The following is a 13,506-nucleotide window of genomic DNA, read 5'->3' on the forward strand; positions in this document are numbered from 1 at the left end:
CACAAAAACATTTTGTCATGGGTGGGAATCGATCCCACGACCTCTGGTTTAGCAGTCAGGGCCATGAACCACTAGACCCAACAGGCCAGCCAGTATTAAAACACCATAATGCACTACTCAAGCGTATTTATCGGGATCGCCCAACTAGTTTCCGCCGTAGTTTAGTTTTGCCCGGAACTAGTCGGACGATCCCAATTAACACGTTTTAGCAAACTGTTATCAAATTTCGTCATCATACAAGTCTATCGTCGCTTATTTGAACTATCATTTTGTTGACAATTACTAAAGATCTCTATATCACACACATCTAGATGACATCATCCTTCAATTACCTATGTCCTATTGGACGAGGAATATGTGTTTCGTAAAGCGTTTCCTAGTTGACAAGGCTTTGCACCTAAGATGCACGTTCCGAACGAAATTGCTCATGAACGTCCCACTCCCTATAATGCGAGCAAATAGGACTAGTTTTGTGTAAGCGAGATGGCTACATGAAATATGGCGGTGTCTCGCTCTAAAACAGCAAACGTATTGTTTTAGGGGTTGCGTAATGTGTGGTTTAAAATAAAAAAAACAAGCAAAATTATATGCTATAAGAATTTTGTCCCTATCGAACTAAATTGAGCCCTTGATAATGTTCTACAGCAGCCATAAGTCTTAATTTAAAAAATCGTCCGAGATCTATTTAATCTATATCTATACTAAATAGCTTTTGCCTGCGACTTCGTCCGCGTGGTTAGGAGTTATAATTTAGGAGTTTTTGAACGGAAGCCCTCGAAGATGAATAATTTTCCCTGCTTTTCCACATTTTTCATTGTATCTTCGCTCCTATGAGTCGCAGCGTGATGGTTTATAGCCTAAAGCCTTCCTCGATGAATGGTCTATTCAACACAAAAATATTTTTTCAATTTGGACTAGTAGTTCCTGAGATTAGCGCGTTCAAACAAACAAACAAACAAACTCTTCAGCTTTATATATTAGTAAGTATAGATTTTAACTCTTGATTGAATTAATTTTACACCAGTCCATTATTTGGATCTGACCATGGCATATCGTCTACATCGCATCTTTTTATAATCTCAGCCAACATTATATTGATTAACGCACAGATGTTATACAATGTTGCGTCAATAAACTTCCAATATGAATAAGCATAATTCACTGTTTGTATCTCGAGTTTGTTTGAGAAGTTCTTTAGTTTCGTAATAATGTTTTTGTGGCTACATATTAATAGAAGTTCGTGTAAGGATTTTGACTTTGGAGATTGATTCAAATGATGAATCTTAAATGTACTATGTGACGTCATCATAAAAAATTATAGGAATAGATTTAATTCAACCCATTGAGGTTCCAGGTTGCACCACAACACCCGGTAGATCGCCTACCGTATCCAACCTGAGAATAGATAATAGGGAATAGAATAGATTGATCAACAAAACAGGTTATAGTGCATTATTTTTAAGTTTTTGTAGGAGAACCTGTAGCTGAAAATATTTTCCACAACAATATTTTTGATTTTGGTATTGGTCGATTATAATGACCACACCCTTAGTTCTAAGATACTACATCATAGAACTAAGGGGTATACTTAATGATTAAAACTTCGTATTGGTACTTATCCGAATTTGAATCTGTAGGCACGAGCACATAAATATGGCTACAGTATCACTGATCTACTTTTAATAGGTATTTAGGAATATCCTATACTTTAACCAACCTAATTTAACAGCTGCAGCAGTTACACATAATTAAAGAAAATATTCCTTAATTAATTTAACAAAATAAGTATAATAATCGGAATAACACCAGCCTATACTATGTCGCATTACAGAGAATAGACCCCTTCCCGAATAAAGAAGTTTTGAACATTGAAAGAAAAGCTTCACTAAAATCCTCCGCATGTTAAATCTTTTCAATCTCGCAAATTCAATTTCCAATATGATTTAACAACTTTTTATCGTATAAAAACCACAATTACACAAAGACAGGTCAAACTACACGTTCATAAAAAAACAACTCATCGATCATAAGCAAATACATATAAGAGCAAGATTCAAATTTCCGCGCTCAGTTGATCAATATTTACGCTCGAGTGCGGTTCAAAATGGAGTGTTTAAAAAGCAATACGATCATAAAATTCAGACCGGATACATTGTTTAATGTGAGAAAAGATGTGAATTTAGAACAATCTGGAAGGATTAACGAAGCACTTGATATTTTGGAGGACTGGGTGCAGAAACAGTCGCACTTCGTCAAGAGAGATTTTTGTTAGTACCTTCCACTTTTTTTTAAATCTTCTTGGTATTTCTGCGGATTGCCGAGTGGTTATAACGCTAAAACCACTGAGCGCCATGTGTCGCAGGTTCGATCCCCGAGTAGTTTGATTTTTTGTAAAGGCCGCGATACAAAGATTAATTCTTTAATGCTTGAGTCGTTTTTTTTTACTATTTTTTCACCTTTGTCCGTCTGTTTGTGGCAGCAGACCTCCTGAATGGATTGAGCGAATTCAGTTTAGTTTGATTTTTATTAAAGGCGAATTATGCGCGAGTGTTCTTAGTCATGTTTGATACAAATCGTTTGAGCAATTCAAGGGTTTAAAGGTTTCCAATTTGGAGTTTTTATATTTATTAGCCATAAACTCTTTTGGTCTCACGAAAAGACATTGCTTTACACTAACAAAATTTTACTTAAGAGGTAGTAAGTAGGTCTTTCGTGTGATCATAAGTGTATTTATTTGCTCTATTTACCTTTTCAAACTTTGTTGTGACTGGATTACAATAGTGCTTTAGTTAAACATTGTTTTAAAAAGTGCTTTAATTAAGATTATGCTCATGACATCCATACAATTTGATTGAATCACTTCTGATTTTTTTTTACAATAATTATAATAATTACCTATTGTATGTTTCCTGATATTTGTTGAAACTGACAAGGCCCTATGTATCCGTGAGTGAGGTTGTGTTTAAAGGTGTAAATGAGTTGATAAAGACTGGACAAATACTTGATAACTGACCTTGAAAAACTGTTCGTGTCGTACTGAAAAGGTTTTCCTATTCTTGATATTATTCTATACTGATGATATTATTTTTTACAATAGTTAAATATTTGCTTCTAACAACCTATACTTAATATATAAAGCTCAAGAGTTTGTTTGTTTGTTTGAACGCGCTTATCTCAGGATTCAAATTGAAAAATTATTTTTGTTTGAATAGACCATTCATCTAGGAAGGTTTAAGGCTATATAACATTACGCTGCGACTAATAGGAGCGAAGATACAATGGAAAATGTGGAAAAAATAGGGAAAATTATTCATCTTCGAGGGCTTCCGTTCGAAAATTCCTAACCTATATCTTCTAACCACGCGGACGAAGTCGGCAACAGTTATAACAACATATAATCCACCTTAAATATAAACAACAAAACAAACGTGATAAAATTTGAAAGGGACCAAATTGCAGCTATTTCTGATTTAGTGACAGCAAAAGACCTCTTTCAAGTCGGTCCAAAAATAAAATTACTACGTAATTAAACAAGCTAAGTGCTACAGATTCGATTTCCGCGATATTTCTTTTTTTCTGTCGATACTTTATGCTGGACAAGATCGTAAATCCAGTTCAGAAAACGACTTTCGAAAGCATTTTTTTGCAAAAAATAGTTTACACAAAAATATTTTATTGTCGGACCACACGGATAACTGAGTGGTTGAGGTCACCCCGCCATAACCTGTGATCCACGCAACCATTTGTGTGATCCACGAATGCTTGTTCTGAGTGTGGGTGTCTTTGTGCATGTGATTTGTATGTTCATTCTTTTTAAACTCCTAAGTGGGGGAGTAGTTTAAAAAAAAGCACGAATTTCAAGTTGTTGGTAAGATAAGAAAAAATCTTTCAGTGTTAGATAACCCATTTATTAAAGAAAGCTATAGGATATATACCATTACGCTATAATGAAAGTGAGCAAATCAGTCATGATTATATGTTTCAAAAAGGGGATAAATTGAACTCGCTAAAAAACAATGAATCCGATTTAATATTCAGCTACTTTAAACAGCGCGTCTTTGTAAAAATAATTATTTTGGTCGCAGATTAGAATGCAACGAACGTGAAACACACAAATACTTTAATTAATTCATGAAGTCGCGACTTTCATTGGTGCTTATTCCCAATAGAATATGCCATTACACTTTGGATACTTGGACTGCAAGGATAGTCAGGTCACCACCAAAGGTCACGGGTTTGACAAGCATTCATATGATCCGTGGCCGACAAATGCTTGTCCTGAAGCTGGGTGTCTTTGTACAAGTGACTTGAATGTTTGTGAAACCCCCCGCGATGCAAGCGACACAAGGACCTCCTTTCTGCGGGAGTCGTTTAAACAATTACATGGTACAGTTTTACATTGCACATTACTTAATGACACTGTATTAGATTGCTCAGTATGGGTTACGAAGGTCAGACGAAGTAGGCGTTTATTATAAAATGTTGTCGTAATTACAGCTTACAATGTAGAAAAAAACTGAGAATAATCTTGAATACTGTTTATGTCAAGTTTTAAGATTTATATGGTTATTGGGACGTGGTTTTTAAAAGTCTATTATTTTATATTTTTTAAACTTTAATGTGTGAATGGGTGAACAATTGTTTCTTTATGAATGGAAATTACAACTGACACTTATCCGTAAAGTATAAAAAATAAATAAACACATTTCCACGCATCGACCAAACGCGTGAAATGTTACAAGAAGGTGGGGTTGTAAGGAGGATTCCCACAGCCCTAAAAAAAAAACGAGCTGTCGGGCTTTAGACTGAGAGTTTCGTACTTAATAGGTAAAACAAATTGGTTGAGTGACACAAAGTTTTCTTAATACAGTTTATACATCTAAGTATTCACCAAGATTCATCAGCATAGATTTTATAGTTCCGGCAAAGAGTGACTACAGAAGGGCAGTCATACGTTACGAATTAATAAGTTCCATGTTTTGCTATTTGTCTACGAAACCTTTAAAAAAAAAGGTATATAAATAACAAAAAACAAACAAAACTATATCAAACATTTGTTAATTGTTTACAGCTCGAGATTACTTGGAAAGAATACTTGTAACTGCGAAAGGGTTGGTGGAGAGGGCAAAGGAGAGACTAGACAAACTCTGCACGTTCAAGACTTTGATGCCGGAATTCTTCACAGTGCCTGATGTTAAAAAAGAATTTGAACCCCTCTTCAAAGTTATGTGAGTACCAAGAATTTTGTCATTCTGATTTCAACATTAACACTTACATTTAAGGGTTTGTTTTCGTGGCGTAGTTGTCTCGTTATACAGGGATAAAGACATTTTTTCTATATTTTTATGAGCATTGATGGATACGGATTTTGCGTTTTTTAAGGTTTTTAAATTGCGAGTGACGTCACATTTGTCAAAGCTCTTATGCATCAAGCCTTAAACTCCTCCTTAGCTTTAAAGCAATAAGCTTTGTATTTTTTTTTTGTTCCGATAAGGTTAAAAATACGAGTCTATTATTTATTATAGATACTATTTCCAAAATTGGCTACCCTGAAAAATGTCGAAACATCCAATTAAAATCAGGGATCATTGCATCTGTTGTAATGTCAGGTCCCCTTGGATGCCAAAACGGGATCTGGAATCAATTTCTCATCTATTAATCACCAGTGCTTGTTCCTCCTTAGTTCAAACGAGTATCCGTCAACCAGTCGGAATTTCCTGGCTGACATAATTATATCGTAATTACGTGCAATATACATTAGCAATTATATCTTATGGCTTTTTATTACAGTGTTTGCGCTCACTTGCCTCAGATGACCCCGGAGTATCACAGGGTGTTTTTCATCAAGGTCATCTCTGATAGTTTGGACTCTTCGCTCATGTTTAGCTTCTACAAATATATTACTGCGGTAAATATGTTTTTTAAATTAAGAAATATTTTTATGTCAAAATTATCATCATCATATTTTAAAGGCCAGTCAAACCAGCAACTGTAGAGGTCGTTGCAAAACAAAATTGTTTGGACTTTAAAAGACAAAGTGACGCCTGAGCTTTCTTTTGACATTTCCTAGGATTGTCGGATAGAAGACGAGGTTCATTTCCTTGCATTTTGATAATAATATGCGATTCTAAACTTTTTCCTGAACACTTTGTGATCAATAAGCACCATTAGAATTTAATTGCTAAAAAAAAAATCTGTTTTTCAGGTCAGCGAATACGCCATGCAAGCTGAATACTGTTCTGGTTTCCAGATCATTCTAGACTGCAGGGATATTAACGTTATGAACTTTGTGACTAAAGTCAATCCTATAGATCTCCGTCAAATCATGACTTTGATGACTGTAAGTATGAATTTATAAAAGTACATGAATAAGCAATATTTATTACTCACGCGTATAATTATATCAGGGTTGAATAGTTTCGGACACAACTGGAGTCCTTAATCATTAGCTTGCGACTATTAGCGAACGACTCGGGCAATTCACGATAAATACGCCTGAAAAAACCGTTGCATCATAAAAAAACTGCTTTTAAAAAACGATACTGTGCTCAAGAAAATTGGCGATATTCAAATCACATGACTTATCGAAAAAAAAAACAAATGCATTTTAGTAATATTTGCCATCTTTGTATGAGCGTACGAGTAAAATGATTTAGACAGTTAAAACGGCCAAATATCTGATCTGAGAGAAGAAGAATTTAATAAAAAAAAACAACAATCAAAACATATGTTGCAAATGCTTGTCAGTCACATGTAAAAAGACAGCCAGAAACAGAACAAGCGTTCATCAATCTCACAAACTCTTGGCCTAATCGGGGATCGAATCCGCAACAAGTCGCGCAGTGGGTTTGGCTCGGTTATCTCAACTGCCAGGCTATGAACTGCAAAAGTGATGGTCACTTGCAACTTACTAGAGGTTTTTCTTAGCATTAGCTCGTAATTATAACTTGTTTTTAGTACCCGGTAATCTGTTTCAAAGTCAATATAAGTACATTATAATTGCTTTTATTTTACCTGTATTCTTAAAATCATTAATTATGTGGACTAATGATGGATTGACTACAATTTTGTTCTTACTTGAGATAATTGTAAGATAAATACCGGTCTTGATAAATTTATTTTATTAAAATAATTATATCGATGATGACTTGGTGCGGCCAAAGTATTTTTTTTCTAATCGCATCAGATAGATAATTAAAAAATATTGGATATGTATTTTGCCTTTAATTGAACAATACTATTGAAAGATAAGCTTATTTAAAGTAAGGAGGTAGGGCTTGTGAAGTCACGCATAATTAGGTACCATGCAATGTAATTTGATTGATTTATGTTTGCTGGTCTAAATACAAAATACGTATACATTATTTTTAATTAAACTAGGGTCTAGATCATCCCTATTAAAGGCAAAATCATCAGATCAGAAGCATGATGATAGTAAGACCGAGTACGAGTATGACCCATAAGGAGTGGTTTTATAAGTTTGACGTGTTTGTCTGTCTGTCCATGGCATCATAGCAACCGAATGAATAGAGCAATATGAATTTTGTTTTTTAGACATTATTTGATACAAAATTGTCTCATTAAAAAGTTGTGAGGCTGAAAGTTTTTACCATCGAGGTCTTTTACTATTTAATTTACTCATGTGTCAAATTATTGAAGTATAATTTCGATATCGATTGAACTGGCGGACGAAATAGGTCGCATTTTTTATGACAAACTGAAATATTGGAATATAATTATAGATTTTTAATTTTTTATAATAACTATCGTGGGACTGATTCATTATTAAATGATGTAACGGTTTACTCACGCGTATTTATCGGGGTAGCCCGACTAGTTTCGGACCCAACCGGAGTCCTTAATCATGAGCAGACGCGAGTTCGACTCGCGATCCCGGCGCGTCTGCTCATGATTCCTCCAAATTCTTATTTTTGTTATGCCCGACAGGGCCCACAATGCTCCAAACCTAATGTATCTTGTGTACCTACCACCTAAGTTCACATTGTGGAATGCAATAAATGTATTGAGTATTGAGTATTGAGTATTGATTAAGGACTCCGGTTGGGTCCGAAACTAGTCGGGCTACCCCGATAAATACGCGTGAGAAAACCGTTACATCATTTAATAATAATTATAGATGGAGGATATTTTAAAAACATTGGGACAAATCACATTATCAATCAATCAATCTGTAATATATTATGTCTGTTAATGTAAAATAAACTGTTTATAATCCCATACAATAATGTGCCGTGTATCATATTCACATTTTCATTTTCTGTAATAATAGCTTTAAATATGTTCACCAGCGTTTATTATAATTTGTAATATTGACAACATGAAATACCACAATGAAATAATGACCATAATTTTAAAATGCAGTACAGAATAATATTTTACAGGCTTAAATTTTCCATTTTCAGGAAGGATACGGTACAAGAATAAAAGGCATTCACGTCATCACAGCATCCAAAATGGTCGACACACTGGTGTCACTCCTGAAACAAGTTTTCAGCACTAAACTCGGTGACAGAATACATGTGCACAAGACAATTGAATCATGGACGGGGACTGTGCCGAAGGAGATCTTACCAGCTGACTACGGTGGCGATCAAAAGCCTCTTATAGAACTGAACAGTAAGTAATTCAATATGAATTAATATCTATTTGACTAGATGGACCGAGGTAAAGGTAAGCCCACAGTGCACAAAATCACATCCCCGAGAAGGATAATCATATTATGTCTAAACCACGGACGCTTGTTCTGTGTCTGGATGTCTTTTTGCATCGTACCTTGAATAGTTGTAAAACCCCGGTCACACCTCCCGTATTAGAGTCAAAAAACGTTCGTGGTTTGTCCATCACCACGGATTAACTACGGAGAAACTTACTGATTATGGGCGCCTCTTAGTAATTTAATCACGAATAACATAAACAAATAATCCATTTTTTTCCCTTTAATTATGGAAAATACGTTTTCACCAATCAGCTGTCTGTTGATCAAATAATTAACGTCTTTTATCAAAACCCGTCACCAAATAGCTGAGTTTTCATTTCAGATTTTGCACCCAAAGAGTAAAAACAGAACCCTTTTATAATATCCTACGTCAAGTCTTATCTCCACACCCTTGACTGGTTGAGGTTTTGCAAGTAACAGTTATATTTTATCCATCTTAAATTTATCTTACAGAATCCTGGCACGAAGCTATAAGTTCCAGCACATTTCTGGACTACATGAGCGAGATGAGCAAAGCTAAGACGAACGAATCCTGCAGAACTGCAAATAACTTTAATGAAAACTATGTGGGGATGCCTGGTTCCTTCAGGGCTTTGAGTGTGGACTAATGTTGTGAGGAACAATAGCAAATTAGGGGAAATAAAACTGTCATAAAGTGAAGAAGCCGCTTTTTGTGCAACATATTGGTGCCTTTTAACTATAGTTTCAAACATCGCTTCAGAACCAGCCTATATACATACGTCCTAGTGCTAGGCACAGGCCTCTTCCCATATAGGGAAGATTTGAGCATTGATCAATACTCTAGCATACTACGGTTTGGTGATTTAAAATGACAATACTTGGAACCCATTTTTCCGTACCATCCTTTATTAGGACTGCCTTTGAAAAATGAAGATAGCAAGAACATATAACTTTAAGACATTGGTACTATGCTGTAGTTGGGGTCTAACCTACACCTCGAACATGGAACCAAAAGGCTACTGCATAATTTGAGGGGAAAATTGTTAAACTTTGTATAATCGTTGATTTATAAAAAATTGCTCAAATAGCTTTGTCTAAAGATCTTTTATTTAACCAAAGGGTTTTGGTTATTAGCGCTATTCTTTAAAAAATATTAATTTCACTTGGTGTAATGTGTGTAGGAATGTAATCATGTAAATGAATAGCATAAGATTTAAAATTAAATGTTATAATTATCTTCTTGACTGTTTTTTTTTGCGTTTACTTCTAGTCCAGCAATGTTAGTCATTAGGGCTGATGCCTGCAAGGTCTATGGAATTGTCAGAAAAAGTTCCCACTGCCCCGGTACACAAAGGAAAGAATATGGGTGGGTCATTTAGTCAGTAAAAGTCTGACTCTGTCTTCCACTTACCCCAAACCGGGAAGACTATTTGATGATTTCTTATGAGAACAAAAACTTCCTACCCCTAAGCTGCTTCAGAAAAAACAACCGGTTGGCAGGTCATTTCACTATATTCTTTAGTATTTGTTAATATAGAGACAAAAAAATATGTGAAAAAATAACTGTCTAGCTAACGCGGTTTTTGAGATCTAGCCTCATATAAGGTAACAGAGGGATGGATAGACAGACAGCAGTGCCTCAGTGATTCTGTTTCGTTTTTACCTTTTGAATGCAGAACCCTAATCAGAAGAAACAGAGCTACAAAAGTAATATTATACCGGTTGTCGAAAAGAGATGCCGCTCTTCACCGTATAGTGTTGTCTCGCTTGTATAATAATATACTTTGTAATGTGTAATGTCCGTACTTATTCTTAATGTCTTAAACGTGGTCATTATTTATTTTATTCTGTATACTGGTTTTGTGTATGCATAAAAATGTGCGTGAGGCCTTTGTTAAAAAATAATATATTTTCCCATAGTCTTAGGTAGCCTTTTTTTTTATTCTAAATGTGTTAGTAAGTAACGTGATATATATATAATATAATATGTATAAAACTATATTTCGTTATTCTTATATTTTTGTCTTGTTTGTCTCTTTGGCGGGTCACCTTAGGGCGGCCAATTCTTAAAAGTGGACCACGATAGGTTTAGTTTAGCTAATTGATCATGGGGATCTGAAGTGTCTTTGAGAATCAGATGCATCTACTTTATGAAATCAATTTCCTTTTTTTTTCTTTTGCCTGTCTTCTGCCTTCTTTTGTCTTCTTTCTTCTTCTAGTACAACCTGGATTTTTGGTTTTAAAATTTTTGCAAAATTTAAAAACTCTCAGATATGTTGGTGCCCTACCTCATCATCATCATCATCAGCCTTTAGTAGTCCACTGATGGACAAAGGCCTCCCCCAATGTGGGCCATAGCGCCCTGTCTTCGGCTTGCCGCATCCAGCATCCGCCTGCAGTCTTTCGCAAGTCGTCATCCCACCACGACAATGGGCGTCCTACACAACGTTTGCCGAGTCGCGGCCTCCACTCAAGAACTCGTTTACCCCATCGGTTATCGGTTCTCCGAGAGATATGGCCAACCCACTGCCACTTCAGCTAATTCTAAGAGTTACCTATTCATCAGATATTTTCTTTCCCGTTTTTAACAAGTGACGATTATACCATATATTTTGTTCATTAAGCAATCACACGCTAGTATTGTATAATAAAATATGATTTATAAAAAAGTTTAAAACAATTTTGCATATAAATAGGAATAAAAAGATCCATCCTAAATTAAAGATGATCTTTTTTTAATTACGTCAATACTCGCTTCTTATTCTATTGTTTACATAATATTGCCATCATAATTGTTGAAGATGGTCATGAGAATAAATTGCTAAATCTTAATTAAAACCTCATTCGTGATGAATAATCTGCAACCTAATTCATGAAACCTTTGAAGTTACAATTCGCACTACTGGCAGGCCGGAAAGTAGAAGTGGGATATTTCAATGAAGATAGTGATTATTAGACATAATATGTCATGACACTAATTAATTATTGCGTAATATTAAAGAGTAGTTATTGAGATTGTGTAAACTAACTAGATAATGTGTAATGATTGGACAGCGCAAGGCTGGGGAGTTTGTTGCGCCGGTTTGTTGTTGTTGTCTGTTGGGCGGGCGTTGTTGGGGAAACATTCAGACTCGGCTGGGAATAAATAATAATGAGATAATAAGGCTTGAATATTTGTTTCATTGAATACCATATACCGATGTCGGCTATTCTGACCCCAAGGCGCCGACATACTATTTTGTTCTGATCAATTAATTCTTATAATCCAGAAGTAAATAGTTTACAAACGATAGTGTCAAAATATAATTGGTCTCAGATACAAGGGAAGGGTGAAGCAATCCGATGGTTTTAGCCGGTTATTGACGCGGGCCCGGCCTCTATAAATCTAAAATCATCCCGGTATCACCTACATACCAAATTTCAGGAAATCGGTCCAGCCGTTTTTGCCTGAGAGAATAACTAACATACATCCATACATTCTCACAAACTTTCACATATTTTATAACATTAGTTTAATCTTACCGATCTCAGCGCGTACGACACGGAATATCTCAACAATAGGTCAACAGTTTCATTTTCTCAGTGTTATATACTTTTATGATTACATTGTAACTAAATATGTTTTGTCAACAACCATTTAATTCACACATATAGTTCAATCCTTTACACCTATGGCCAGCCTTGGAAACTATAATTGGAGTTTAATAACTAAATAAACAGCTCGCGTATGTATGATGGCCTAGCTGTTGCCCGCGACTTCGTTCGCGTGGTTAGAAGATATAAGTTATGATTTCCATTGTATCTTCGCTCCTATTAGTCGCAGCGTGATGGTTTATAGCCTAAAGCCTTCCTCGATGAATGGTCTATTCAACACAAAAACATTTTCTCAATTTGGACCAGTAGTTCCTGAGATTAGCGCGTTCAAACAAACTCTTCAGCTTTATATATTAGTATAGATAATATCTAAAAAGAGGTGTAAATAGCAGCCAGGACCCCATTTAATGTGCTTTCCGCAAAGCTGACTAATTCGTTATGTCATAGATGAACACCCATCCATGGACCGACTGTATCAAGTGTAGCTTTACCTTTGTGTATAGGCTTGTTGATCATCTTGTGCAATTGTAACTTAACACATCCCACAGTTCTATTTCAAAGAATTGAATAATAGCAAGAAGGTATTTTTTTCCAAGTAAATTCAACATTATTAATGCTAATTTTATAATTATAGGTAATAAAAGAAATCAATTAAAGTAGGGTATCCCACACGAGACTTTCGTACTTATATCACAATACTGTATAGCATATTTTGTTTGTTTGTCTGTACGTTTGTAACAAACAAGCAATAAATATTAAAATGTTTAAACTATTAAACTTTTTAAAATTTTTAGCGTTATTTTAGAAAAAGAATCTGTCAAGTGCGAATCGGACTAATATAATAAATAAATAATAATAGAATCTTTAATAGTTCTTATTTTTAGTATAGCACGGAATATTTTTTTAAATATAAAAGAGAATTTTGTAAGTTTACACATATGTAGATTTAAATACAATACAACGAAATGTTAATTTAAATATCTCGCTAATTAAATCAAAATTCATGATTTTCATACTTTATACACGGTGATTTTTTAGTCGTCTTACAAAAGCAGCCCAGTTCATGTATCCAATGACTAGAACATGTTCATGATAAAAAAATAGGTATTTATGAGATATGAGGTATTTGCAATTTTTATTCAATATTATGATGCAATTCGTAGTTTTTTAGAAACATAGCTCTGTTGCAAGAGTATATTTCAGATTTCTCTTGT

The 13,506-nt window shown here is 34.8% G+C and overlaps 1 protein-coding gene across 1 annotated transcript; it reads left to right on the forward strand.

The window, feature by feature from the left end:
* The first annotated feature begins 2,074 nt into the window (after positions 1-2,074).
* LOC113494130 lies at positions 2,075-9,938 on the forward strand. Its single transcript, XM_026872317.1, has 6 exons — positions 2,075-2,267; positions 5,072-5,228; positions 5,791-5,908; positions 6,206-6,340; positions 8,424-8,637; positions 9,191-9,938. Exons 1-6 carry the CDS (start codon positions 2,105-2,107, stop codon positions 9,343-9,345), a joined length of 942 nt encoding a protein of 313 aa, XP_026728118.1. The 5' UTR covers positions 2,075-2,104; the 3' UTR covers positions 9,346-9,938.
* The last annotated feature ends 3,568 nt before the right edge of the window (positions 9,939-13,506 follow it).

The sequence above is a fragment of the Trichoplusia ni genome, chromosome 1 (genome assembly GCF_003590095.1).
Source record: "Trichoplusia ni isolate ovarian cell line Hi5 chromosome 1, tn1, whole genome shotgun sequence".
NCBI classification, from domain to species: domain Eukaryota; kingdom Metazoa; phylum Arthropoda; class Insecta; order Lepidoptera; family Noctuidae; genus Trichoplusia; species Trichoplusia ni.